The following is a 24,341-nucleotide window of genomic DNA, read 5'->3' as shown; positions in this document are numbered from 1 at the left end:
CACGCAACACGGAGAGAGGCCGCACAGGAGCATGCACAGACTCCTGCCAACGGGCCGTTCAAGCCATACATACACGATCTTTGTCGAGAACGATCTCGTCGTCGTCCAGCACACTACAAGCACGAGAACGTCATTTCAGACATAGAGACGAATGGACGACTAGCATTGCCGCAGCACCCATGGACGGCGCGTCTGCGCAATTCCTCCTCGAGAGTGCGAGCCGTCGTACTGCGTCTTGCAGCGCTTCTAGCCACATCACACTCGCCAACCAAGCCTACTCCTACAGCGCTTGCCAAGTCCCGTGGGAAGGTCAATGCTGTATTACGTCCGAGGTAGCCTAGATTGTATGGTTGGTCACGCAGGAACGCTATCTATACCGTCACGTCGCGGAGTGGCCGACCGGCATACCGAGCGCCGTACACGAGGTAGACACAGACGGCGAGGAGAACCCAGAGCACCATCATGACGACAGTCAGCACGGGCATTTGAGCCACGAGCAGCCAGTTGAAAAACATGGCCACGCACGGCACGAGCGGTACACCGGGGCAGCGAAAGAGCGCTTCGACCTCGTCGGTAGCCTTATGCGGACTAGTCACGGGCTTGGTGCACGCGAGGAGCACGACCATGCTGGCCGCAACCCCCGTAAACAACGACGCGACGACAAGGCCGGCCGCGGTCATGTACTCGTACACGTAGCCCTCTATACGAAAAATCAATGCTTATAGCACACAAGGGTTGGTATACCGGTGCGAGACGGCGCAATGATCGCTTCCTGCCAGTGCCACGCGGCGAGCCAGGACGCAAGCGAGAAGACGCTGAGGACGAACGGCAGCTTGAGCTGCAGAGACGCGCACTCGATCTGCGTCGCCTCGTAGCGCACAACGAGGAGCGAGAGGTTGGTCAGGTTAAAGGCGAGGAGAATCCCGAGCGAAATGAAGTTCCAGAGCACGTGAAACTCGACGAGCGTTGTGAGTAGGATGAGGAAGAGACCGCAGAGGATCGCGCCCATGCGCGGGTTACCATGGACGTCCAGGCGCTTGAAGACCGCCGGCATAAGACCGTCTTTGGCCATGGCGCACTAGGAAATATGGTGAAATCGGAAATCGGAAAATAATTGATGCAAAATACCTGCACGCGCGGCTGAGCGAGAAAGCCAATGAGAATGCCCACGGGCATCGTGAGCACTTCGCCTGTCTCGACGATCGGCGACGCCCAGTGGTACCCGACCTAAAATTACGTAATCGCACCAATATTGTCTACTAATAGTAGGTACCGATTTAAATGCTTCGCCAAACGACTCGTCGACGTCAATGGACGCGTAGTGCTGCATGCCGACGATCGAGAGCGTCGCTAGAATCGAGAGTGTCGCGGCGCCGAGCACGGTGCCGAGGACGGCGCGCGGAATATTCTTGCGTGGGTTGACAGCCTCGCCCGCCAAACAACACACTTCGTCTATTCCAAAATCGATCGAGTGAGCTCGCAATCATGGATCGCGGTGGTACCATAGCCGATGTAGCCGTAGAAGCTCGCGCTGGCTCCGAGCATGACGCCGGGCCACCCAAAGACCGTTTGACCCGACTCGTTGGTCGTTGACGGTGGCACGAACGGGGTCACGTTGGCGTACTCAAACTTGGTCAAGCCGGCGACAATGATGAAGAGGACAACCGTAATCTTGGTGAGCGTAATGACATTGATGAGGCGCTTCCCGAGGCTCATGCCACCGAGCACGATGAGCACGCAGACAGTCTACGCATGGATATGACCATAACATCACAGGTGTAGGCGCAGCGGCTCGTACCAAGAGAAGACCCGCGTACAAGTCGATCGAGGTCCCCGCAGGACGCATCCACACCGGGCTGTCGACGTTGAAGAGCAGTTTGAGCCAGACAACAAACTTGCCACTCCACGCACGCGCGTTGCCAGCGCTCGAGATGCCATACTCGAGCGTCAAGAGAAAGCCGGCGATCGTAGCCGGGAGCTCGCCGAGCGCATGGTAGGTATACGCGTATGTCGATCCATCGGCAGGGATGAGGCACGAGAGCTCCATGAAGGCGCCGCTGCTGAGGATGCAGCCAATCCCCGCAAAGACCCAGCTCAGCACCGCCGCCGGCCCCGCGTAGTTGCGCGCAATCTAAGCCATCCTCGTCAGAAGCATCATGTTGTAGGATTGTCGAACCAAGCCGGCGGTAGCGAAGACGCCGCTGCCGACCGTGCCGCCGATGCCAATCATGATCAGATCAAAGAGCTGCAGCGACCGCTCGTTCGTCTCGTGGCTCTCTTCGTCGCGCAGCTGCGCGAGCGACTTGCGGTGCGTCGCGCGGGCCCAGAGGCTCTCGCGTCCTGGCTGCTCCTGCTGCTTCATATCTCGAGGACGTGTCGGAAAGTGCAATTGATTGTCGGTAGGTGTACGCTGATTGGCTGCAAATATGTTTTAAAACGAGGGATTGTGGTCATTACACTTGGTGTTTGTATGGACTGCACGCTTATTTGAATTAAATACGGCCGGCCAATCAGTGCATCGCCCTACCCCTAGCTCTTATCAGCTCTGCTTCAAGGCGTCGGTGGCGAGCGCTTTGGCTGTCGACAGCAGTCGCAGCGCCACCGAGACCTCTTCGACCTTGGCCATCTATGTGCGTACGTGGAATTGTACCAGCGAAATGGTATACTAGAAGCGACGTACGGAAGCATCGAGCTTGAGCATCGCCTCCATCACAGTGGTGGCGGTCGTCATGAGCTCGATGCTGGCGCGGAGGCTGTGAATGGCGCGCGACTCGTTCCGATGCCCCAACAGTCTACGATTCAACAAGGTGGGATAGTCCTATGAGAGGTGCGACGTAGTACTGGTGCCGCAGCCACGCGGTCTCCTCGACGGGTGTCAATTTCTGAAAAGCACGGATCGCCAGCAGTTCGACGTAGACCGACTAACCACCGATGTGACCTTCGTACGTGGTAGGCGACGTACGCGCAAGCGCCGATTTAACGCTAAAAGCACGGTGGCTTTTCGAATCGTTTTGCACTTGTTGGGGTAGTGGTGGCTGCGCAAAATCTCGTCCAGATCTAGACTGCATCTCAGAGTCTGCGAGCCATTTCGACTATCGTGCGTACCACATCGCGAGAACGAGTACGCGTCGACGTAGGTTAGCGTCCGCGCGTCGTAAATGGTGAGCGAGTCGATCTTGTCGAGGAGCATGTGTTGGCCGAAAATTTGTCCTTGGTGCAAAATACGACCCCGCTGGGCCACGAGACCTAGTGTGCACCATCTTTCAAGTTTATCCTCAACCTTGAGCCTAGTACCTTTGCTGATAATAAACATCTTGCCCGAGATCTCGCCTGCCCGCACAATGAGCTCTTGCGGCGGGTACAACTCGGCTTCAATGCGGCGAGAGATGGCCGTGACGAATCGGACGTGCTCGCCGGGCGGGCCGCCCATGAAGAATGGAATCTAGCACCACATTTTCAGATGCTCTTTGACGCAGACATGCCTTTTCGACCCACTCGCCCGCCGTGAAGACGCAGAGCTCGCCTTGGAGACCCGGGGAGAGTGTGCTACTCATCGTACCCATAGGTCGCCTTTGAACAAGTACTACACAGAGAAACCGACTTGATGACGCGGGAAAAGTGGCGGTGCAGCATGAGATCTCTGCGGTGCAGAAAATACTCGCGCAACCGAAAGACCATTTCGGGTGGAATGTCTTCGCGCTCCATGTACGTATTCAAGTGATCCTACAAGCATCGCTCGGCACTTGCTAGAGGAGTAAGGGATAAAGATGACGCCGACCATTTGCTGGTTGAACTCGTTGGACGATTCGTCCAGGCTCGAGACGAGACCACAGACCGAACCGACAACTACGACAGTGAGATCGTGATTCAAAGAGAGCGCCTCGTACTGAATGAATACGTCGCACAACCCGTGGTTATGCAGAGAATTGCCACGAGCTTCTCGAGGTTGGTCACCATGGGAACGTCCCCGTACCCGATCGTACCGATCGTCATGACCGACCTACGCCAAATTGATTTGTTATAAGGCTTTGGTGGCATTGTCGTTGGACCAATATAGCGACGCAATGTAGAGGGTCGAGGGCGACGAGCCGTTGACTTGATAGACAACCTCCCAGTTGCGCACGTCGTCCTGGTACTGTGGCACGTAGCCCCAGAGACACGCCATCCAATGTGCCAGAATGATCTAGCGGCGCTTGAGCCACTGCACACTTTGCTACATATCTCAAACCATCACAAAGGCGTATTTCCCAAGCTGCGTCATGGCGACGGGGAACCCCAAGACCGCCTTCCACCGCTGCAAGATGCGGGACGCTCGGAAGACACGGGCGAGCTTGAGGATACGCAGCAGTCGCATGATCTACGAACGCAATCAAGCGAAGACCGGGTCATCCACAACGTACTTGAAGCGCCTTGACGTTTTGCGTCTGGTTCAACGTGAACGCGGACGACGTTGTCATTGCCTAACACGACGTACTACGTGTCATCGTCGATCGATTCATATGATTGGCTACCCAGCTGATCAAGTCGTAGGGCACGATCGACACAATGTCGAGTGCAAACCACCCTAGAAAAGCTCCATATCTCTTTCATCGAATTCGACTTCAACCTTGCACGTAGTGCAGTACGATACTGCGCGGGTCGTCGACCAACTGGTTGGACGCGATATCCATGTAGGGCGTCATAAAGTTGACGCAGCAGTCGAGGAAAAAGAAAGTGTCAATGACGCGGTTCAACACAAAGAGCACGTCGACCACATCCGTCGTAGCAAACGCAATTTCAACCGGCTACGAAGAATTTCCCAATAGACAAAAGGAGACGCTCACACCCACACTACGTACGACAGCAATCGCCGTGTAGAGCACGAGACCGATCAAGACAAGGTCCCATCCCGCTCGAAACGAACTCGACGGATCCAGGACGCTTGAGCGAGGATGACGGGACGTTGTCACCGGCGGTGGGGCGGGTATCTCTTTGGTGACGCGATGTCGCACGAGCCCACGGTTCACGAGCATGTTGTTTTCGCGCAGCTCGTACAGCGAGTAGCGCTTGCGCTCGTGCACGATCGCATGCATCGACGAGGGCACACCCGCCGTGAGCTCCCGTGCCTGCTAGACAGCATCAAGAGGTATAGTCGGTAGCGCATCCATGAACCTTGGCCAGGACCGTGGCCGAGATGCGACGGAGCGACGACCGCCGGGCCTCCGAAATGACATCAATGTAGAGGCTTTGGCGCCGGTCTTCCTCGACCTGAAGATATCGACTATGATGAGATACGCTGCGGAAGATGGGGTCGACTACCACAGGGATGAAGCGGGCGATCTGCACGGCCTTGACAAACGCCCGCATCGTGGCGCGAGCGAGGTTGCCGTTACCGCAGCGAAACCGAAAAAGGCGGTCCTTAGTCATTGCTCGTTAGTCGATTATCAAATTCTTGGAACGAAATATTGAGAAAATGTACAATCGACAACTCGACGTGTGTGTTTTTCTTTTAAATGCAGGCACCTACTCTTGCACGAGGCCGTCGTCGACGTCGCCAAGTAGGTTTTTGAGAAACTTCTCCGTCACGCGTGTGTAGTTGTTGAGCTCTGAGCGGTCAATTTCGTTGAGCGGCTTCTCGGCCAAATGTGTGAGGTGTTCTGTGTTTCGTTCAAGATCCTATCGACACGTATTGTTGCGTGCCAGTACAACGCATATCGACATACCTCTTGGAGGTACTCAAAGAGGTTCTTCTCCGGCCCCGGCGACAAGTAGTACGCGTAGACGTACGAGTATTTGAGAACGCGGCGGCATGCAACCATGGCCTCGATCGCCGCGTTCAGAAAACCCACGTCCATGTACGAGCCGTTGGCTTCGGCTTCAAACTCGGTCATGCGCGCGTCCGTGTTTTCGCGCATGCGCAGCGCATACCGTCCTGCTTCGGCGTGGTTGGCATAGCTACACAATTGGGTTCCATCAGGATACCCAACTTTAGGGTTCCGTACCGTTGGTAATAGTGAAGGTAGCGGTCCAGCTCGGCCTTGGCACGCGCCGCGTCCGTGTCCTGCGGCGCCGCCGCCGGATCGTAGCGATTGCACTTGTAGTAGCCACCTGTGGCCGAGTTGTGGTTGGACCACACGTCCATGCAGATCTATATACGACCTAATTAGCATGCCACTCAAGGTACAGTGCGAGTACGGACCCAGCAAAACTCGTACTTGCAACCGCGGCACGTCATGTGGTTGCAGCCCTGGTTCTTCTCGATGCGCACCGAGCACTTGGGGCATTTCTTGGTGTTGGCTAGGATCCAGTTGGCAGTCTCACTCTCGTTCTTGCACTTTTCTTGCCAAAGCGCGAGCTGGTCGCACGTGACGGGCGCGTGCGCTTCCTCGCCGCAGCTACAAACAGCATGAGTAAACGGACGTCTCCTGAAACGCAGCAAATACCGAAGGCAGAAAAGGCAACCGCACGAGCACGAGACGGTCGTGAGGCCGCCGGACGACACGATCGCATTGTTGCAGCCGGGCGCCGGGCACCACCTGATGCTTCGGTTGATGTCAACAAACGACCGGAGCAGGAATTTGTCAAACGCCTTGTACTCGTTTGCTGGCAAAAGCTTCTTGAAGATCGAGTCGCTCACGCGCTACGTCGCAGCATTGGACATGGGAATTTCAAGCAGCATGTATGTACCTCCTTGCAGCCATGCTGGGGGCACGTCGTTGTGACGCACAAGGGGCCCTCTGAGATCTTGGTCTGCAGATACCCCAGCCAGCAGACGCGACAAAACAAGTGCTGGCAACCCAGCGCCGTGAACCCGCTCTCGGGCGTCTCCATGCAGATCATGCACGGGTCCTTGCATGTGGCCGCGTCCACTTCTTTGCCTGTAAAGCACGCTCTACAGTAAAAGCAGCCAGAGTCCAAGCGTCAGGTCGGTGGCGATTGCGTACCCAGCGGCAGCGTCGACGGCTTCCGGGTCGCTCCAGTACATGTTGAGGAGCTTTTCCTTGTCCCAAAAGAGGTGGCGCAGGAGGAGGCTGGCCTTGTCGACCGACACGGACAGGATCGAAGCGACGTCGCGGACGAGGTCGTCCTTCTGCGTGCGCAGCAAGTCGGGCGAGATGATGCGGTACTCGTTCGAGGCAACGTCGGCAGGCGTGTTGGTCGGGGCCGCGATCGCTTGGCCATCGTCGTCGTCGTCGTCGGCGTCGGACTCGTAGTCGTACTCTTCATCGTCGTCGTCATCTTCCTGAAACCCAAAGCTCTCCATCTCATCTTCCTCGCGCTCCTGCTCCATGTCCACGTGGACGGTGTCTTCCGAGATCGCGCTCATGGTCGATCGGACGGCTCGCTAAATTTCGGCAATGCGACGAAGTCCAAATGCAGCCTCCGCTAAGTTCGATTTCTTTCAAGTCCGCTCGCGGTTCTCCCGCGCCAAGATACCATACGCAAACCGAGTCTAGTATCTGTTTGGGTCATGCGCTCGGTAAAGTTCGTATGGAGCCTTCCCTTCTTCGGAACTTCTGTCCTCTGGCGCCAAACTGCCAAATTGTCGTCTCCTTCTTTGGCTTCACGGCGCCAAGTGTAGAGCAACTGTCTTCGTCGTCGGACAGAGTTTAGGAATTATATAGCTTTGTAAATTGCATTTGCGGTGCCGAGCCGCCGGAGGAACTGGATCCTGTGTTCGGTCGCGATGATGCGTTTGTTCACCACATTTGAATCACATATTTTCAGAAATGCTCGGGGTCTGTCAGTGCGTACAAGACGCTGCTTGGTGCGACTCGAGTTGGATGACTTCCGATACGAGAACGATACTTATTCTAGTGGCTACTGGCAAAGTTTAGACAACTTGCAGCGCCTGGGACATTTTGCCAGCGCAATCGTGAAAAAGCAAGCAAATTGGCCCTTGAAATAGTCGGTGAAATTCCGGATAAGAAGGCACAAATCTTCTGCAAGCATCAATTCGACCAAGATGGTTGCGGGGGGCCGAGGACGCAAAGTGCTAACGCAAGCGCAGCGCCGCGAACGGCAGCGTGAACGCAACCGTGCCTACTACCTCAAGACGCGCGGCCTTGTGAAGCATGAGAAGCAACGAGGGGCGGTCGGTTCCAGCGCTCCTACGGACGCTGACAGCGACACTGGTGTCCAACTCCACGAGCCCACCAACGTGGTGTCCGAGCCGAGCTCTCCCATTCCAAGCGCGCCCAAGACACCGATGGAAATCAAGCAGTCGTGGATCAACGCGTTCGAACTGGCGAATCAAACGGTGCAGCTTCAGCACAAATGAAAACGTAAGCATGAAAGTTGCTGAATCTATATGCTAGTTTGTTGCGTATGGCTTTACTTATTGTTAATTCGAACGGAGCCACACCCTATAAACCTTATCGCCTTGTGGATGGACCGCGCACGCCGGGCCTAGCGCTGTTCAATGGTCGAGAGGACGTCACTGGCGCTCTTGCCGGTTTCGGCCAAGAACCAACCCAACCTGTATCAATTGATATGGAACTTCTAAAATATAGCAATATAGGGTTTTTTAGTTCAACCCAGAGCGCAATATGAAAACGCAGTGCTCGACGAGTACGAGTATTCGATTGGAGTTAAGTTGGCAGGAGCGTAGAACAGCCGAGGTCTCTACTACTACGGTCTCTACATCAAGGCGTCCATCGATCCCTTTGGTCATACAAACACGAATCCAGCCGAACGACCACCAAACGATGTGCAAACAAGTAGCCAATCAGCATTGCGTATTTTCAATCTTCTGGGGAATACGTCTCTTCTTCGACCATTCCCCAGCTCCATTTTCAAAGGCTCAGTGCACAGGAGCCCCGTAATTCACTTTTCTTTTTTCCCCTTCGATCGCAAGTAGCATGTCGAACGATTCCCTCTTTGGCATTGATGTCCCCACTCCGGATCTGCAGTGGCTCCTTGCCCACTACAATGGGTTTGTGCGGTGCAACTCCAGTACGACGACGTGCAATTTCCTCCTCTCACACTTTCGTAGGCGCAGGCTCCAACGCACAGGAGGACTCGGCTGATGCTCTCGGCTCCTCGGCCGGATCGGCCCTATCGCAAAACGTGAACCAGCTCTCGGCTCGCTCCCACCCCACGAGCGCAGTCAGCATCACGTTCATTGCCATCGCCGTGGTCGGCTTCGTGGCCGCCGCTATCTTCACGATCGTCTACGTGCGGAAGCGTCGCTCCGAAATGAACCTCGTGGTCCTCGAGGAAGCCAAGGTCGTCGACCCGTCGGACCAAGAAGCCCTCTTCCTCGAGTGTACGTCGTCTCGTTCTGCTGTGTTTGAAGGTATATGCGACTGGCATGTAGGCGCGACGGCGGATCGCGTCCCCATGGCCCAGAAGATTGATTTTTAAGCATGTTGTGTACAATAATGTCTCTATGTATTCGTATGTCCTTTCTTGTCATTCGCTTTCGCGCTCGTCTTCGTGCGCGCCGTGACAACCTTACAAGTTGCTTCGAGACCATGGACGCGGGACACATGAGGCAATACCGCGTCAATGCGATGGGCCATCGTCGCGTGACCCGCCCGCACCGCGTACTTGTGCGGCGTGGCGCGGTACTAGATCCCAATTGCTACAAGAAGTAGCCTGGCATAAAGACCTACCTTATCGGGCTGGCTCCAATTCGCGCCGGCATCCAGAAGCAGCAAGATGGCAGCCTCATGGCCGTAGCGTGCAGCCATGTGCAGCGGGGCATACCAGCCCTGCGTGCCCACTTGTCAACACACTTGAATAAAGTGCTTTACCCAGGCAGCTCGCGCGTTGACATCGGCGCCTTGTGCAATTAGAAACTTGATCGACTCGAGATGCCCACCTTCGCACGCCCGGTGTAAGGCTGAAACACCCGACTACAGTCTCATGTCATGCCTCCATTGTACGCCCGTGGTCAAGTACCCAGCGGACGTGGTGGATGCTGTTGCCGTCGTGGACAAGCTGTTCGAGCCGCTCCATGTCGCCCGCGCGGGCTGCTGCGCACACCGCATCGCGCATGATCGCGACCTTTCGCGCAAGCCAATGAAAACATTTCGTATTTGCACCAATCACATGGCGCGACGCGCTAGCCAATGAGCGTGGGTTGATTGTTGCACCATGACCGAGAAGGCAAAGAAGACGGTCGTCAAGCTCCAGAAGGCCTTCCTGGAAGAGGTACGTTGCGCGGTCAAGATGAGAGAAGCCTAAGAACGATATTCTTAGGTCAACGGTTGCGACGCCATCGAGCGCCAGGGCCTCCAGGCGCTGTCGTCGCTGGCCAACATTGCCGGTCGCCTGCCGCTCGTGAGCGACACCAGCACGTACGGCGTCTTGGCCGCCATGCACAACGTTGAGACGCTTTTAACGCAGCGCCACTACGAAGCTCTCGAGAAGGCGCGGCTCGCGGTCGCTCAAACCGTGTACGTACAACGACAGACCATACTCTGTCCTCTCTGATATCCCGTCGTAGTGAGTACTTTTTCGACCACGTGGAGAACATGCAGCGCCACATGAGCACATGCGCCGACGTCTTTGATGGTCTCGTACGTGGCCGTTTGCATGTCTCGACATGGGGTAGGGTCAACAACGATCAACGTAGACGCTGACGCCGTCGACGCTCTTTTTGGCCGAAAGCATGGAGTGGATGGAGAACGTCCTTGGCATGTACGAGCGAGAATATCCTTTTCCGCTTCCTCGTTTTGTCTATTCTTTTGGCGTGAATTGTGTGTCCTTGACGTTATGAAGCGCACAGCAGCGCGCAAGAAGGAGCTCTGTCAGACGCTGGGCTACGCCGACGTTGCGCTTTTGCATGCCAAGCACGCTCAGTACCTCTCGTCGAGCCGTTATGGCGCAATCAACCGCGACTACGGTACCATTGATCTTTCGACTGGGACTGCAATGTAGTTGGTTCTAGTCACTCTGGTGACGGACGCGGCCAAAGCCAAACTGGCGCAGGCGGCCAAGGACAAGAAGCTGCCCGAAGAGGACGAAGACGCGTAAGAATGGAAACAAACTAGTAGATTCTATGGACACGTTTGTATCGGCGGGCTTATAGCATGAGCTTCGAGAGGTCGTGCGCACGCGCCCTACGCACAACGTTGAAGGACACGGATTTTGAAAAAAATCGTACCCAAGGAGCCCGAGGGGCGCTAGGCGATGCATCTCTTGGAGCGTCGTGCGTGCGATCGGCGTCGCATGCAGCGTGTGGCGACCGGCTTCGTGGACGCGGACAAGGACGTAGTCGCCCTTCTGGAGCCGCACCGACGGCCCGGCCGTCATGGGCGCAAAGTCGACGAGGCCGGCGTCATGGACCATGGCCGACGCGGCTTCCGGCGCGACCGGCAAATCTAAATATCCGATTTTGAAACATTGATACAACAACTTTTCATCGCACCAGGAAACACGCAGCGCTTGTTGGTGTCGGTCAGGCCCGTGAGGTTGAGCTCCGAGCGGCGGCTGGCGCCTTGAACCAGCACAATGTGGAGGCGATCTTGGTCCTCAACGAGGTTTTTCTGCGTCACGACTGTGTTGTACGTGTCGATGACTTCGGCGAGGCGGCGGAGCTTGGTCGCTTCCTCCTACACGGAGTCATCCGAATGGCACCACACCCTTCTTCTGTCATGCTTAATTTGACATACGACGTTGTCTTCCATGCGGTGCGACGCGTGCGTCTTGGCGCGCATCGAGTAGGCAAACATAAAGGCGTGGTCAAAGCACACGTGGCGCATGATCGAGAGCTACACCGCGTGGGTTCCCATGCTTCTTCTCGTAGAAACAACGTACCGTGTCCTCGTGTTCGGCCTCGGTTTCGTCGCAAAAGCCAGCGATAAAGTCCGACGAGAGCGCGACCCCCGGAATCAAGTTGCTACGCACATGACATTCTCAGCATCAACAAGGTCGAGATGTCTCTACCGCATGTTGTCGACAAGGGCCAAGTACGCCTCGCGCGAGTACCCGCGGCGCATGCGTGCCAGCACCTACCCATCAAAGATTGAAATGCACCAAGAGACAAGGCGGAGCTACCTCGGTGTTGCCGTGCTGCACGGGCATGTGAATCGACTTGCAAATGTTGGCGCGTTCGTTCACGAGGTGGAGCACGTCATCCGGAAAGTCCTTGGGGTGCGGCGACGTGAAGCGGATGCGAATCTCGGGGTCGACGGCCGAGACGCGGTCGAGAAGATCCGCGAACCGAAAGCCCTTGGCGTCACGGGCCTTGAACATGTTTTGAAACCCGGTCGCCGACACATACGCACGGCCTTCTTCGGTCGCACCTGCGACGTTGACATGTGAGATACGTAGGTCGATGGGCTAGTCGATCGACCTTCGGTCTGTCGGTCGTGCCACGAGTTGACGTTCTGGCCGAGGAGGACGATCTCGCGCACGCCTTCGTCACGGAGCTGCTGGACGTTGCCGACAATCGACGCCAGGTCCCGCGAGCTAGACACCAATAAGAATACGATGCGGGACGCAAGGTGCCAAGGGATACCGTTCACGGCCGCGCGTAAAGGGCACGATGCAGTACGAGCACATGTTGTTGCAGCCGCGCATGATCGAGACAAACGCTGCGGGGTTGTCGACGTCGGACCGCACGGGCGCAATGTCGGCGTACGTCTCGTCGAGCGACAGCTACATCCGATTGTCGATTTTTGTTGCTACCAAAAACGAGTATTCCACCTGCACGTTGACGGCCGTGTCTTGGCTGCCATTCGTGAGCACGTCCAAGAGGTTGGGCAAGTCCCGGTACGCGTCCGGGCCGACGACGAGGTCGACCATCTTGTCCGACTCGAGGAGCTTGGTCTTGAGGCGCTCGGCCATGCAGCCGAGCACACCGACGGTTTGGATCGTCGTGTTGGTCGGCGGTATCTCGAGCGGTTTGTTCTTTTGCATGCGCTTCCAGTAGCGCTGGACCTTGACCTTGTTCTGCTTCATGACGTCGAGGCGGCGCCAGATCTTGGCTTCGGCGTTCTCGCGGATCGCGCACGTGTTGAGGAGCACAATGTCGGCGTCTTCACTCGACGGCTTGTCGACGTACCTTGTCAAACGATACTACATGAGTCCTCCGCTGCATCTGTCACGGATTGGAAGTCATACCCGTGCTTGAGCAGGATCGCGCGGACGATCTCCGAGTCGGACGAGTTCATTTGGCAGCCGTACGTCTCGATGTGGAACGACTTGGGCGCACTGAGCTCCGAGAGCTCGCGCACCTTGGATGGCACGTTCACCGTGCTCGCCTCCTGGATGCGCGCATCGTCGACGGGGCCTTGGCTCTCACGGATAAAGTCGGCGAGGCCGGGTCCCGCAAGCTTGGCGCTGTGCTGCACCTTGGGCGCCTTGGTCGAGAGCGAGCGAAGAAGCGAGAGACGCAGCATGACCTACGCCGCCATTGAGCCCATTGCGTCTCGTCCGCCAGCGTGTCTACCTGCAAGATGATGCTTCGAGTTTGCCGGCCAATCACGCTCACAATCCGGACGCTTCAAGTGATTGGTGCGATTATCCGGATGGTATAATCCCGCCAAATATCGACGATCGATGATCGATGCTGATGGTGCAAAGTCGTCGCGAGCAAATTACTCGAGGAACAGACGCACACCGAGTGTTCCATGCTATAGGCGCACCTTGCCGCGCCTAAGTAGCGTCATCAACGCTCCTTTGCACTGTAAAATAGTGGCAAGACGACTTTACATGCCCTTGGGCCCAAGTGAGTTTGCGTCTTGCCAAGGCTTGGGAATTCACCGTTGCCAGCATCAAAAGCGCCGTTGAAGCCAGCGTAGACGCTGCTATTCCGAGCACCACCGAGGGCATTACTAGGTGAGGAGCCCAACTCTTGTTCAGAAGGTCAACGCTAGAGGGAACCATGTATTGGCAGCGTTCACACTGTTGTTTTTGCTTGGACGTCAACGATGTCATTTGGTCTTTGTAACTCGGTTGAGACCTTGCCAGTTGCGTAGCGATGCAACATTTCCAGTACCAACTGGATCATGGCGTTGGGCGCCGGATCCGATACAACTTCAACATGGCGTGTTTTCAGCCAAACGAAACAGAATTGGCAACTGTGCGATCTGGGTTCTAGAAGCGAACTTACGCTCGCGCCTCTCTCGCTCGTCATTTTGCCGTTTGCCGTCGCATTGCCAAGTGAAGAAGGATGTTGCGCTCGCCGCTTGTTCGCCGCTCGCTCTCGCTGTTGAGCGACCCGTTCAACGCCAAGTTGTGGGAGGTGCTGCGCCCGTCGTCGTGGCACCCGCTCGTGTCCCTCGAGCACTCGCTCCACGAGCTCAAGGGTTTTGGCCGCGACAAGATCATGTACGCGGCACCGCACGTGCCGGGCGCGACTCCGTCGGCGAGCGAAGAAAACGAATTCTTTGAGGATTTGACCAAGGACGCCAGCGACGCGATTAGCGGTGACGCGCAGCCGTTTGCCAACTACTCGTACAGCAGCGCCGTCATCGTGGACAAGGATGTACGTATATTTCATCGCGAGTACGTTCGATGACGAAGCGCCTAGGGCAAGCGCCTCGCGAGCATTCGCCGCCGCTACGAGGACTCGAGCGGCCGCCTCAAGGCCACCCACACCCGCGAGATTGGCGACAAGCGCGTGCTCACCAAGTGGAACCGCGCCGACCACAAGGACAAGGGTCGCTACGAGACGGTCTGCGACTCGGGTACGAACGGCTCGGAGAGAAATGGGATATGATCTTATTAGGATCGGCCGATGAATTTGAGAAGCTCTGGGCGTCGACAGAATTCGGATCGGCGTCCAAGGAGCTCGAGGATGGGACGCCAGCAAAGGAGGCGAAGACGCCGGAGCTTCAGGAAAAGGTGGCGTAAGGTACTTACTTAGGTGCGGTGTAGTACTCGTACCGCTCGTCGGTAGTCTAGCCCCATTCTATTCAGTTGAATTTGAAATCAAATGCATTCTACGAAGTACAGGAGTGGTGGAACATTCCACCGAGATCCTTATCACACCACTATCGCAGACCTTATATGGTGGCCACGTAGCTCGTTTTCGCCTGTCTATCCTGGAGAAATTTTTCAGCAACCAATAGTATCAAGTTGATACAAAACGCCGTCGAGCCATCTGGCAGATACTAGGTCAACCATCCAGAGAGTTGAAACCAAATTGAGGTTGAGTTTAGTTGATGTCGATTTCGAGAAGTGCGACGCCGATCAAGCAGTAGAGAATGATGAGCATCGCGCCTTCGAGCCAGTTGGACTTGCCGTCGGCGACGATGACGTACACGATGATCGTGCCAATGACGTACGTGATGGCTTCGAACGCGTTGAAGGCAAGCGACATGGGCGAGCCCATGATCCAGCCGGCGACGACGCACACCGGCACGACGAAGAGCGAGATCTGCGTCGCCGACCCGATCGCAACGCTCATGGCCAGCTCCATGTTGTTCTTGAGCGCGACCTTGACCGCCGTCACGTGCTCGACAGCGTTGCCGACAATCGGGAGGAGAATGATACCGACAAACGACTTGGGGATGTTGGCCGTCTCGGTGAACCCGTCGACGGACGAGACAAGAAATTCCGAGAAGATCGAGACCGCGAGCGTCGCCACGAGCAGCGAGATGATCGACGCAGTCATCGAGAGCTCGGGCTCCTCCTCTTCGCTGTTGTCTTCTTCTTCGGCGCGGTGCGTCACGAGCTGGTAGACCATGAGCAGCACGTACATGAGGATGAGGAAGATCGCCGAGATGTGCGAGAGACCAAGGATCGAGACCTCGCGCGCGTCGTCGGTCGCGTCGACGCCTTTCGTGTACTGGTAGTACGACGGCACAAGCATCGTGAAGCTCGAGACGAAGAGCAGCGACATGTTGATCGACGCGCCTTGGCCGTTGAAGCTCGACTCCTTCGCGCCGCCAAAGTGCCCGGCCATGAAGCACGAGCCGAGCACGAGGAGCATGTTGGAGAGCATCGAGCCAATGAGCGACGACTGGACGAGGCCAACTTCGCCGCTCTTGAGCGCGAAGATCGCAATGATGACCTCGACCGCGTTGCCAAACGTCGCGTTGACGAGGCCGCCGATCGTGTCGCCAGCGTGGTACGCGAGCGCCTCTGTGGACTCGCCGAGGATGTTGGCCAGCGGCATCATCGTGAGAAAGTTGAGGACGAAGACCGGGATGTCGCCCCATTCAGCCACGTACGACCAGATCGCAAACGGCATTAGGAAGAGAAGCGCGTTCACATAGCTCGACGTGAGGAGGTGCCAGTAAGCGTGTGCCATGCTGGGCTTCTCGCCCAGACGCCGCGACGGGCTGCTAATGAGCGGCAGCGTCTCGGCAACGATACCGGGGTTCTCCTGCACGGCGAGGCCCACCGAGCCGTACCCGGCTTCGACGTCCGCGGCGTCCTTCTTGCCCTGGCTCATGATGAGCTTCTCGAGGTGGCGGACGCGGGCCTCGAGCTGTTGCGTGTGGAGGTTGCGCCGGCCGTGGTGCACCTCGATGCGGCTTCCCGCCTTGTGCGTCGAGGCGTCGTGCGAGTCGTCGCTTTGACTCTTAAGGTACTTGGACGCCTGCTTCTTGAACATCGTCGACAAAAAGGAAAAGTGAGAAGCGCGCCACTTGGGTGCCCTCAGATGAAGTTTCTATGGCAAAGTAGGGGTACCCAAATTCCTCAACTCTTTTTTATGAACCAGCCGAACGGCGCAAGGTGGGGGGCCCTACGCGCCCTTCCTTTTGTAGACCAAGGAGGGAGCGCGGACAGGAGATCCAGCGTGCTCATGTTCGTCATCCTATATCTTACAATTATTGCAAATCTTTCATAAACCAGTGTTGCAAACCTTGCTAAGGGAGAAAATAGGTAGAGCGGTGGCCAACCGCAACACGGCGGTGGACACGACACGTTCAGCTGATAGCTATAGCTGCCTACTAAAACAGCCGAATCGTCGAGTGTTTGGGTTCAGCGATGAATTTGCATTTGGGTCCTACGCTGTCTTTGCCCTTTGCCGCTTTTTGCAGCCGTCCGCGATCGCCCCTTGCCATTGTCCCAGCCGAGGCCTTCTGAGCCCAAATCAATCCATTGAGCCAAGGCTCTTTTAAGTTGTAGTCTTGCGAGTCCTTCGTCCTGGCAACGAGAACCTCTGTCATACGCAGTCGTCCGATTGTGACTGGCCTACTTCCCGCATCATCCGGACGATCTATCCAGTGTTCCTACCAGGGATTGTATGCCATACTAGCGTCAAGAGAGAAGTATCCGGACAGGCGGACGTCGACTTGTTATTGTTTTTCGAAGGCCGATTCCGTGCCGGCGACAAGAGCAGCGCCACGATGGACGGGATCATCTACCAAGGCCAGAACATCTACGCGGCCGCGCTGAGCGGGGACTTCCCGCTCGTCGTGCTGCTCTGGGGCATGGCGGCCGCGCAGCAAGTGAGCCCGTTCACGCCCGACGCCAGCATGAACTCGGCCGTGCACTTTGCGGCCGCGGGCGGCAACATTGAGATTCTGCACTTCTTTGCGCAGCAAGCGTCGGCGCTGCGCCCGCACGTGACCGACATCATGGACGCACCCAACAGCGCGGGCGAGACACCGCTCATGTACGTTGCGAGCTACTTTGACGTAGACACCCATCCTACTGCAATAGCCGAGCGGCCCACGCCGGGCAAGTCGCGGCCGCCAAGGCGCTCGTGAGTTTTGGCTGCAATATCCTCGCGCAAGACGTAAACGGCAACACGCCAGCGCACCATGCGGCGCACCAAGGCCATTTGTGGACGCTGCACTATTTATTGGAGGCCCAGCCCTGCGACATCGACCACGTTCTCGGCGGCCAGTGCTTGATGCAGCGCGATATTTTGCACTGGGCGATCGACGGCGGCAATGCCACGGTGCTGCAGTACATCCTTGACCGCGGCTACGACCCGAACGTGCCCGACTACGAGGTAGCCAAGGTCTTTCTACCGTCCCTAACTCCTCTGGCGCGTAGGGCCGGACCGCCTTGCACCATGCGATCTTGGACAGCAACAAACCGCTGATTCAGCTCCTCCTCGCGTACGGCGCCAAGAGCGACACGAGCGACGAGCGCGGGCTCACGGCCATCTCAACCGCCAACAACCTCCATCGGAATACGATTGTCAACATGATCTTGACGCCGACGCTGCCAGCGCACAAGGTGCGGTATTTTCAATCTGCTGCGACAGGCTCTCATGCATGTTTGCGCTTCTAGGCCTTTGCGACCCCGCGGACGACGCGGTTTTGGGTACTCCTCATCTACGCCGTTCTCTGGTGCGGCTGCTTGATGCTGAGTTTGGTCGTGCCGTGGTACGCGTTCTTCCCGCTGCTGCTGCTCGCGATCTACCTCTCGATGAAGACGCTCGCCATGTCCAACCACAAACACTCCAAGGGCCATAGCCATGGCCACAAGAAATTGTCGTCGATTGCGCCGAGCGTGCCGCTCCACTCGGGCCAGCGCCATGGCTCTGTCAGCGGTAGGCCCTTTGCTCCAACCACTAGTGCTTATTTACTGTGATCCTAGGCATTCAGTTTACAGAGCAAGATCGCCACGTCCTCGACGATGAGGCGGCGACCGCGCAGGTCACGTGCGGTGCCCGTGTCCGAAAGGTGTGGAGCGTCGTGGCTGCCCAGCCCGAACTCGCGATCGGACTCTGGTTTGGGTGGATGCTGGCCTTTACGGGCTGCCTCGCGTATGTTATGTACCGCGATTACTTTAGTTCGACGGCGTCCCGTACGACTTGTGTTGTTGCTCTGGTATGCCTCTTTGACGCGCTATTGTCGGTAGAATTCGACTGGTGGACACCCATGCTGCCGCTGGTGTTTGTCTTGGGCGCTGTGGAAGCAACCTGTCTCGTCGTGTGGCTCGTGCTCGTCGTCAGCGATGCTGGTCACGTCAACACGTCGCACGAAGACCTCCCCAAGATGCTGTCCCAAGCAGCATCAGGCGTCGCGCCCGTGGCGACGGAGCACTGTACCACGTGCATGGTACTACATTTTGACTGCAGAAAACTCGATTGTGATGCAGGAGCGCAGGTCGCCAAGCCGATTCGGTCCAAACACTGTGCGCTCTGTGGCATTTGCGTCGGGCGCATGGACCACCACTGCGTCTGGGTCAACAAGTGCATTGGCTTTACCAATCACCGCGTGTTTGTGCTCTTTTTGACGACGCAACTCGTCACGATCGCACTCTACTTGGTGCTGTTCGTGCTCTGTACGTCCCATTGTCGGGTTTTCATCTGCTTTTTCCAACTGTTTTCCGTAGATTTGCGCAAGGACGATGCGTTTCTCGAGACACTTTTGCATTCGTCGCTCCCCGAGGTTGTGCTTGTCGTATGGGCGACGCTCTGCTGCTTGGGTCTCGCCAACCTCCTCCGCACGCAGCTCGCTGGCATTGTGCGACGATCACCAATGAGCCATCTCTGGCGCTCACGAGTCCCCTTAGGCTCGAAATGTGACAGTCAACGAGTCGATCAACTGGAAGCGGTACCCGTACCTCAAGGCTGTTGGCAGCAACAAAAGAACCAACCCGTTCGATCAAGGTTCTTTTTCGATTGGTATTTCTTTTGTATAATTGTGTATCTGCTGTAGGTTTTGGCGCCAACATCGCTGAGTTTTTGTCCCACTCGGTCGACTACTTGAAGCTCCGAGAGGCGCCTCGGCCCAAAATGCTCTCGGGCGACGACACGGCCGTGAAATCTGTGTGATTTTTAAAGTCCGCGCGATGACGAGTCACAAAATGGGCTTTTGCAAGCGCCAACCGTATACAGCGTAAACTTGAATATACATGCAGTATACATATACCACAGAGAAGCCATGAGCAATACAACGCCCGCTGACCTCGCTGCAGAGCTCCAACCGGGCCCACTGTCTGGACCCAGGTCGGAAGCATCCTCGCTGAAGAGACGGGGACATGCTGCGGGGTATGTACGCACAGAGATGTCTTGGCCGTATGCAAGCAAAGCAGGCGGATGCGTGTCTCGTCCAAAGAGCCAACAAGGTTTCAAGATACAGAATCGTGAGAGCATAATATCACTTTGGTCCACGATAGGCGGCGCAATGTGTGGGCTCACATGAAGATGCAGTGGGCAAGCGAGCAAAATTCGAGGGCGCCCACAGATCCGATGGAATTTCAACAAGCCATATTAGCTCCAGCTGTCGCCCTCAATGCCGTGGATATCAACTTGATACAATTCGTTTCGAGAACCGTTTGTCAATATACGAGGTTGCTTTCCTAGAATTACTAGAATTGGCTTCGAAGCCCGCCCTTGCTCTTGCCAATGTGCACGGGCAGCTTCTTTTTTGTGGTTTCCGTCGGACGCCGAAAGAGGATGCGGCCGTTGGCGTCCGTGGCGGGCGGCGCGGGTGCCGCTGGCTTGGCCTTTGGGAGACCAATTTCGCCCGAGCTCCCCGAGACGACGGCGCTGACGTCGCGGCAGTGGTAAAAGTCGGGTGCTGCCGCCAAGAGCCAGCGCGGGTTGATGGCCGAGATCTCGCGAATGTACTCTTGCGTCGTCAGGACGCTCTGGTGATAGACGATCCACTCGGGCGACTTGAGGAACGAGTTGAGCACAGACGTCGGGTGGACATGCACAATACGCCCGTCCTTGATCGTCCTACAAGCCGAGAGTAATCGTAACCAGGAAGAGCGGACCACGTACCGGTACGTGGCGCTGCCGTGCAGCTTGGCCGCGTTGGCGAAATAGCCTGCGACAACGCACTGCAGCAGCGGTTCGGGGTTGGCGCCGCAGCTCACGATGCGCTTCTCGTCCGAGCCAAATCGCTTGACATAGCTACGATCGAGTTCATCTCGCGCCCGATCTCGAACAGAACCAAGACGCACCGCAAGAGCTGCTTGCGGATTTCCATGGCGCGCACCAAAACGCGGTAGTTGAGGCAGTGTTCGTCGCACCACTGCCGACTCGCGTCGTTGTCGATAAACGCAGTGTAAATCTGGAGGTACGTCCAGTGATCGCCCTAGTGTCGTTGAGATTCAGATTCACGTTTCAATCGAGCACGAGCGTACTTGAGCGTGGGCGAATTCGGCCATGCACTCGGCCACCTTGGCCTTGCGCTCTTTAGAGCCTCGGGGGTTGAGGAAGACGTCCTCCACCGAGAGCATGCTCGCCACGCTCAGCGCTTCTTCCGTGCACCTACGGACCATACATGAATATACATACTATATCCCACACACAAGACCGACTTGAAGTCAAAGGATGCGAGAAGCATGCGCGACATGAACGGGTCGACGGGAAACTCGGCCATGTGCGAGCCCAGCGGCTCGATGAGGCGGCAGTCGTTCCCGATCGCGCCCAGCGAGTACCTAACGCATCACAAAACGACGACTCAGCGCATAGAGGGACTCGACACTACGTACAAGACTTCGAGTGCGCGGACGAGGGCTTCCGCCGACGGCGGCGAGATAAAGTCGAATTGCACAATATCGTGGATGCCCATGCTGAGCAAATGGAGCACGATGGGGGCGAGGTTGACGCGCTGGATCTGCGGAATCGTATATTTGGGAAACGCCGTCTTGTAGTGGTCCTGTGTCACGAGGCGGTAGCACTTGCCTACATTGAAACAATAAATTTGGCATCCTCCAAATGGTCGAGTTGTGAAAGCAAGGATTCGAGACGCACCCGGGCGAACGCGGCCGGCGCGGCCCATGCGCTGCTTGGCCGCCGCCTTGGACTCGATGGTCGTCACGAGCGCTTCGACGCCCGTGAGCGGGTTGAAGAAAGGCAGCTTCACAAAGCACGAGTCGATCACGTACACGACGCCAGGAATCGTCACGGACGTCTCGGCAATCGTTGTAGCAATGATGGCCTAGACACCGAGGGCAGCGTGCTGAGCAAAGCAGTATTCACCCCGAGCTGTACCTTGCGCTCGTGGGGCCGGGTCGGTTCAAACACGGCTTGCTGCACGTGAACAGGCAAGGACCCGTAAAATGCCATGGGCAGCAGCGTCGGTGGCGTCGACTGGCTTAAGCGCTCGACAACGTACTCGATTTCGTCTTGGCCAGGCAAAAACACCAGAATATCCCCCTACATTGCGCCAAAATGTCAGAAATATGGAGAATAATTTCGAAAAAACCGGTGGTTCGGTGCTATGGATCTCGAGGATGGTGTCGATGGCTTTCTGGAGGTAGTTGCCCGTCGGCTTGTCCAAGTAGTGGACGTCAACGGGGTACTGACGACCCTCGACCGAGATGGCGACAGCGCTGCGCAGATTGGTCTCGGCTTCCCGCTTCTTGCATGTAAAGTAGCGCACGAATGCGTCAATGTTGAGCGTGGCAGAGGCGACGATCTACGAGTTTGTATCAATCTTGCACTTTTGCAAGCGACCAAGGGTACCACGCGCAGCTCCGGTCGCTTCCGTAGCACCTTCTTGATGAGCCCGAGCAAGATGTCGGTCTCGAGATTGCGCTCATGCGCTTCGTCCTAGGGTCATACATGGTCAAGCCAGGACCATGAGGTATAGGACTGTACGAGCATGATGACGTCGTAGCGCGAGAGAAGCGGGTCGGACATGGTCTCGCGCACGAGCATCCCGTCCGTACAAAACTTGATCATCGTCCGATCTTCGTCCCACTTTTCCTCAAAGCGAACCGCGTACCCGACCTATGGCATGTCAACGGATGCGGTAGATACGTGGGTGACAGACCTCGCCACCGAGCCGGACGCCCATCTCCTGCGCAACGCGCTCCGCGACCGTGATGGCCGCAATGCGCCGCGGCTGTGTCACCACGATGCGGCCGAAGCGGGCGCGGTGGAGGTACTGTGGCGTCTGCGTCGTCTTGCCGCTGCCTGTCTCGCCCGCGAGGATCACGACCGAGGACGTCTCGACCGCGTAGAGGATCTCGCGCTTCCGGGCCGCGATCGGGAGAGCGGTCGTCGGTGGTGCTAGCACAGGGACTGGCAGGTCCTCGCCACGGTCCGAGAGCTGCGCGTAGTTGCGGCCCGGGACCATCATGCTTGGGCGACCGCTGGCGCTCCGCTGCATCGTGCAAATAGGTTCGATTCGGACAATTATGGCCTATTTAGGATCTGCCACCTCCTAGAGATACGTATGCCGAATTAAAAGAAATATGCCGAGAATAAGAAACCCAGCTGTCGGAAGCGGTGTGCAACCTGGCAACACCAAACGTCGGGTATGAAAGGTGCCACCGCTTCACGACAGGCGGTGGCATTTTAGGGACGGCAAGTAAGCTTAGAAGCTATGAGAGCCACGAGGAGAAGCGACCTGGACCGTACCGCTTGTGGATTGCAGAGATTTCCTCTGGCCTCAGGGGGTAGGGTAATACTATCTCCTGTGCAATGAAGTAACATCACCGCAGTTTCTTATCGACAAGGAAAGCTAGTCTACTGGTTTGGACTACGAGCGCCACTACGTGGTCTTGAGCTTCACGGGTACGTGCACCTCGACGACGACGTTGTCCCAATCGCCGCTCTCAATGTCTGCGCCCATGGGCACCTTGATGTACACCTCGCGGCTCGGACCTGCTTGCTCGTACTCGGAGGCTTCGACCCATGGGAAGAGCGCTTCGTACGCGGACGGGATATCGCCCATGCCACCGCGGTGTGTGTACACGGCCATGAGCGCCTCTTCGAGGTCCTTGACGACGATGCGGTCGTGGGGCTTGACTTGGTCCGCCGGGTCCAAAGGCGCGCAGACCGCCATATCGATCGGCTCCATCGAGTAGTACTGCGAGATGGTCGGGCCGCGGGGCGCGAGGCCTTGGCTCGTCATGAATTGCAAGAGCTCGCCCCAGAGGTCGCCCTGCTCGCGAAAGGACGCGAGGCTCGCACGGAGCAGCGCGACGCGGATCGGCTTGACGGTTCGGAGTTCGACTTGTGCCATGGCTTGCAAAAAAGGAAATGAGCGAGAGAAGATCCAAGTCATCCTAGAAGCGTCCGTGATTGGCGCATATCTTTTCAGCGGGCAGTGTGATTCGCTCCAACGATTCTATTCTTGCCAATCAGTCGCAACCCTATCTCCCACCCGCGCCAAGATGCCGCTGGCTCCACGCAACCTGACTTGCCGCGCAAATGCAATGGAGAGGTTTCAGCCAGGGTTTCAGCACCGCCGAAATAAGTCTAACCAAGGTCGGCAGATTTGTCGTTTTGGCTGGAGTATATAGCAGTGTCGAGGGAATCCAAAATGCGAGGGGTGCATTTGAGCAAAATGCTTCAGCTCAATGAGCTTTCGGACCTAACTGCGACGACCGTGATCGCGGAAGCGTCTTGCACTCTGAAATTGCAATTCCAGTAAGACCGCGGACCGTAGTACAACAAAATACTCAACGGTTGAGCTGCTCGAACACGCTGTCGACACGTTGTCAGCGTCTTGATTGCTTTTGCGGCACAATGGTCCATTTCCTGTAAAAACGCATATATATATACATTTTTAAAGGAGCTCGACCACCCG

General features: G+C 56.7%; 13 protein-coding genes across 13 annotated transcripts; 5 read left to right on the top strand and 8 right to left on the bottom strand.

Moving 5' to 3' along the window:
* Positions 1–289: 289 nt before the first annotated feature.
* SDRG_10726 (hypothetical protein) lies at positions 290–2,384 on the bottom strand. The gene is made up of 7 exons (XM_008616731.1): positions 2,177–2,384; positions 1,799–2,131; positions 1,503–1,746; positions 1,274–1,452; positions 1,129–1,227; positions 745–1,078; positions 290–700 (listed from the first exon to the last, which is right to left on the bottom strand). The coding sequence occupies exons 1-7, from the start codon at positions 2,360–2,362 to the stop codon at positions 372–374; spliced, it is 1,704 nt and encodes a 567-aa protein (XP_008614953.1). The 5' UTR covers positions 2,363–2,384; the 3' UTR covers positions 290–371.
* Positions 2,385–2,539: 155 nt separating this feature from the next.
* SDRG_10725 (hypothetical protein) lies at positions 2,540–5,346 on the bottom strand (the record flags this gene model as incomplete). The annotated part of the gene is made up of 18 exons (XM_008616730.1): positions 2,540–2,626; positions 2,681–2,792; positions 2,842–2,921; positions 2,963–3,057; positions 3,106–3,246; positions 3,295–3,442; positions 3,483–3,546; positions 3,602–3,723; positions 3,779–3,846; positions 3,888–4,000; positions 4,050–4,183; positions 4,229–4,357; positions 4,401–4,460; positions 4,512–4,564; positions 4,607–4,784; positions 4,839–5,105; positions 5,152–5,247; positions 5,299–5,346. The coding sequence occupies 18 exons, from the start codon at positions 5,344–5,346 to the stop codon at positions 2,540–2,542; spliced, it is 1,995 nt and encodes a 664-aa protein (XP_008614952.1).
* A 156-nt stretch (positions 5,347–5,502) lies between these two features.
* SDRG_10724 (hypothetical protein) lies at positions 5,503–7,306 on the bottom strand (the record flags this gene model as incomplete). The annotated part of the gene is made up of 7 exons (XM_008616729.1): positions 5,503–5,655; positions 5,703–5,934; positions 5,982–6,127; positions 6,179–6,374; positions 6,423–6,619; positions 6,667–6,871; positions 6,924–7,306. 7 exons carry the CDS (start codon positions 7,304–7,306, stop codon positions 5,503–5,505), a joined length of 1,512 nt encoding a protein of 503 aa, XP_008614951.1.
* Positions 7,307–7,856: 550 nt separating this feature from the next.
* On the top strand, positions 7,857–8,348 carry SDRG_10723 (hypothetical protein). The gene has a single exon (XM_008616728.1). The coding sequence runs from the start codon at positions 7,946–7,948 to the stop codon at positions 8,258–8,260; it is 315 nt and encodes a 104-aa protein (XP_008614950.1). The 5' UTR covers positions 7,857–7,945; the 3' UTR covers positions 8,261–8,348.
* Positions 8,349–8,840: 492 nt separating this feature from the next.
* On the top strand, positions 8,841–9,345 carry SDRG_10722 (hypothetical protein; the record flags this gene model as incomplete). The annotated part of the gene is made up of 3 exons (XM_008616727.1): positions 8,841–8,934; positions 8,975–9,247; positions 9,299–9,345. 3 exons carry the CDS (start codon positions 8,841–8,843, stop codon positions 9,343–9,345), a joined length of 414 nt encoding a protein of 137 aa, XP_008614949.1.
* A 23-nt stretch (positions 9,346–9,368) lies between these two features.
* On the bottom strand, positions 9,369–9,981 carry SDRG_10721 (hypothetical protein; the record flags this gene model as incomplete). The annotated part of the gene is made up of 5 exons (XM_008616726.1): positions 9,369–9,434; positions 9,483–9,551; positions 9,597–9,695; positions 9,738–9,839; positions 9,886–9,981. The coding sequence occupies 5 exons, from the start codon at positions 9,979–9,981 to the stop codon at positions 9,369–9,371; spliced, it is 432 nt and encodes a 143-aa protein (XP_008614948.1).
* An 84-nt stretch (positions 9,982–10,065) lies between these two features.
* On the top strand, positions 10,066–10,994 carry SDRG_10720 (hypothetical protein). The gene is made up of 6 exons (XM_008616725.1): positions 10,066–10,137; positions 10,186–10,382; positions 10,433–10,505; positions 10,562–10,638; positions 10,713–10,831; positions 10,877–10,994. Exons 1-6 carry the CDS (start codon positions 10,081–10,083, stop codon positions 10,960–10,962), a joined length of 609 nt encoding a protein of 202 aa, XP_008614947.1. The 5' UTR covers positions 10,066–10,080; the 3' UTR covers positions 10,963–10,994.
* On the bottom strand, positions 10,966–13,409 carry SDRG_10719 (hypothetical protein). Its single transcript, XM_008616724.1, has 12 exons — positions 13,382–13,409; positions 13,054–13,334; positions 12,637–12,994; positions 12,449–12,588; positions 12,284–12,399; positions 11,986–12,233; positions 11,875–11,939; positions 11,746–11,827; positions 11,601–11,699; positions 11,357–11,540; positions 11,093–11,309; positions 10,966–11,048 (listed from the first exon to the last, which is right to left on the bottom strand). The coding sequence occupies exons 2-12, from the start codon at positions 13,329–13,331 to the stop codon at positions 11,012–11,014; spliced, it is 1,824 nt and encodes a 607-aa protein (XP_008614946.1). The 5' UTR covers positions 13,332–13,334; positions 13,382–13,409; the 3' UTR covers positions 10,966–11,011.
* Positions 13,410–14,014: 605 nt separating this feature from the next.
* SDRG_10718 (hypothetical protein) lies at positions 14,015–14,883 on the top strand. Its single transcript, XM_008616723.1, has 3 exons — positions 14,015–14,419; positions 14,465–14,621; positions 14,663–14,883. Exons 1-3 carry the CDS (start codon positions 14,105–14,107, stop codon positions 14,785–14,787), a joined length of 597 nt encoding a protein of 198 aa, XP_008614945.1. The 5' UTR covers positions 14,015–14,104; the 3' UTR covers positions 14,788–14,883.
* A 49-nt stretch (positions 14,884–14,932) lies between these two features.
* On the bottom strand, positions 14,933–16,543 carry SDRG_10717 (hypothetical protein). The gene has a single exon (XM_008616722.1). It carries the CDS (start codon positions 16,493–16,495, stop codon positions 15,092–15,094), a length of 1,404 nt encoding a protein of 467 aa, XP_008614944.1. The 5' UTR covers positions 16,496–16,543; the 3' UTR covers positions 14,933–15,091.
* A 617-nt stretch (positions 16,544–17,160) lies between these two features.
* On the top strand, positions 17,161–19,779 carry SDRG_10716 (hypothetical protein). Its single transcript, XM_008616721.1, has 10 exons — positions 17,161–17,503; positions 17,551–17,845; positions 17,890–18,075; positions 18,130–18,391; positions 18,439–18,648; positions 18,703–18,902; positions 18,951–19,128; positions 19,180–19,310; positions 19,360–19,456; positions 19,506–19,779. The coding sequence occupies exons 1-10, from the start codon at positions 17,235–17,237 to the stop codon at positions 19,619–19,621; spliced, it is 1,944 nt and encodes a 647-aa protein (XP_008614943.1). The 5' UTR covers positions 17,161–17,234; the 3' UTR covers positions 19,622–19,779.
* Positions 19,780–20,040: 261 nt separating this feature from the next.
* Positions 20,041–22,949, bottom strand: SDRG_10715 (hypothetical protein). The gene is made up of 12 exons (XM_008616720.1): positions 22,578–22,949; positions 22,403–22,534; positions 22,268–22,354; positions 22,008–22,220; positions 21,794–21,958; positions 21,554–21,740; positions 21,292–21,484; positions 21,118–21,237; positions 20,941–21,067; positions 20,758–20,891; positions 20,576–20,707; positions 20,041–20,530 (listed from the first exon to the last, which is right to left on the bottom strand). Exons 1-12 carry the CDS (start codon positions 22,914–22,916, stop codon positions 20,158–20,160), a joined length of 2,202 nt encoding a protein of 733 aa, XP_008614942.1. The 5' UTR covers positions 22,917–22,949; the 3' UTR covers positions 20,041–20,157.
* A 282-nt stretch (positions 22,950–23,231) lies between these two features.
* SDRG_10714 (hypothetical protein) lies at positions 23,232–23,778 on the bottom strand. The gene has a single exon (XM_008616719.1). The coding sequence runs from the start codon at positions 23,772–23,774 to the stop codon at positions 23,301–23,303; it is 474 nt and encodes a 157-aa protein (XP_008614941.1). The 5' UTR covers positions 23,775–23,778; the 3' UTR covers positions 23,232–23,300.
* Between the last annotated feature and the right edge of the window lie 563 nt (positions 23,779–24,341).

The sequence above is a fragment of the Saprolegnia diclina genome (genome assembly GCF_000281045.1).
Source record: "Saprolegnia diclina VS20 unplaced genomic scaffold supercont1.37, whole genome shotgun sequence".
Lineage (NCBI taxonomy): Eukaryota > Oomycota > Saprolegniomycetes > Saprolegniales > Saprolegniaceae > Saprolegnia > Saprolegnia diclina.
Note: the sequence above shows the minus strand (reverse complement) of the source record. Positions and strands in the feature narration are given on the sequence as shown.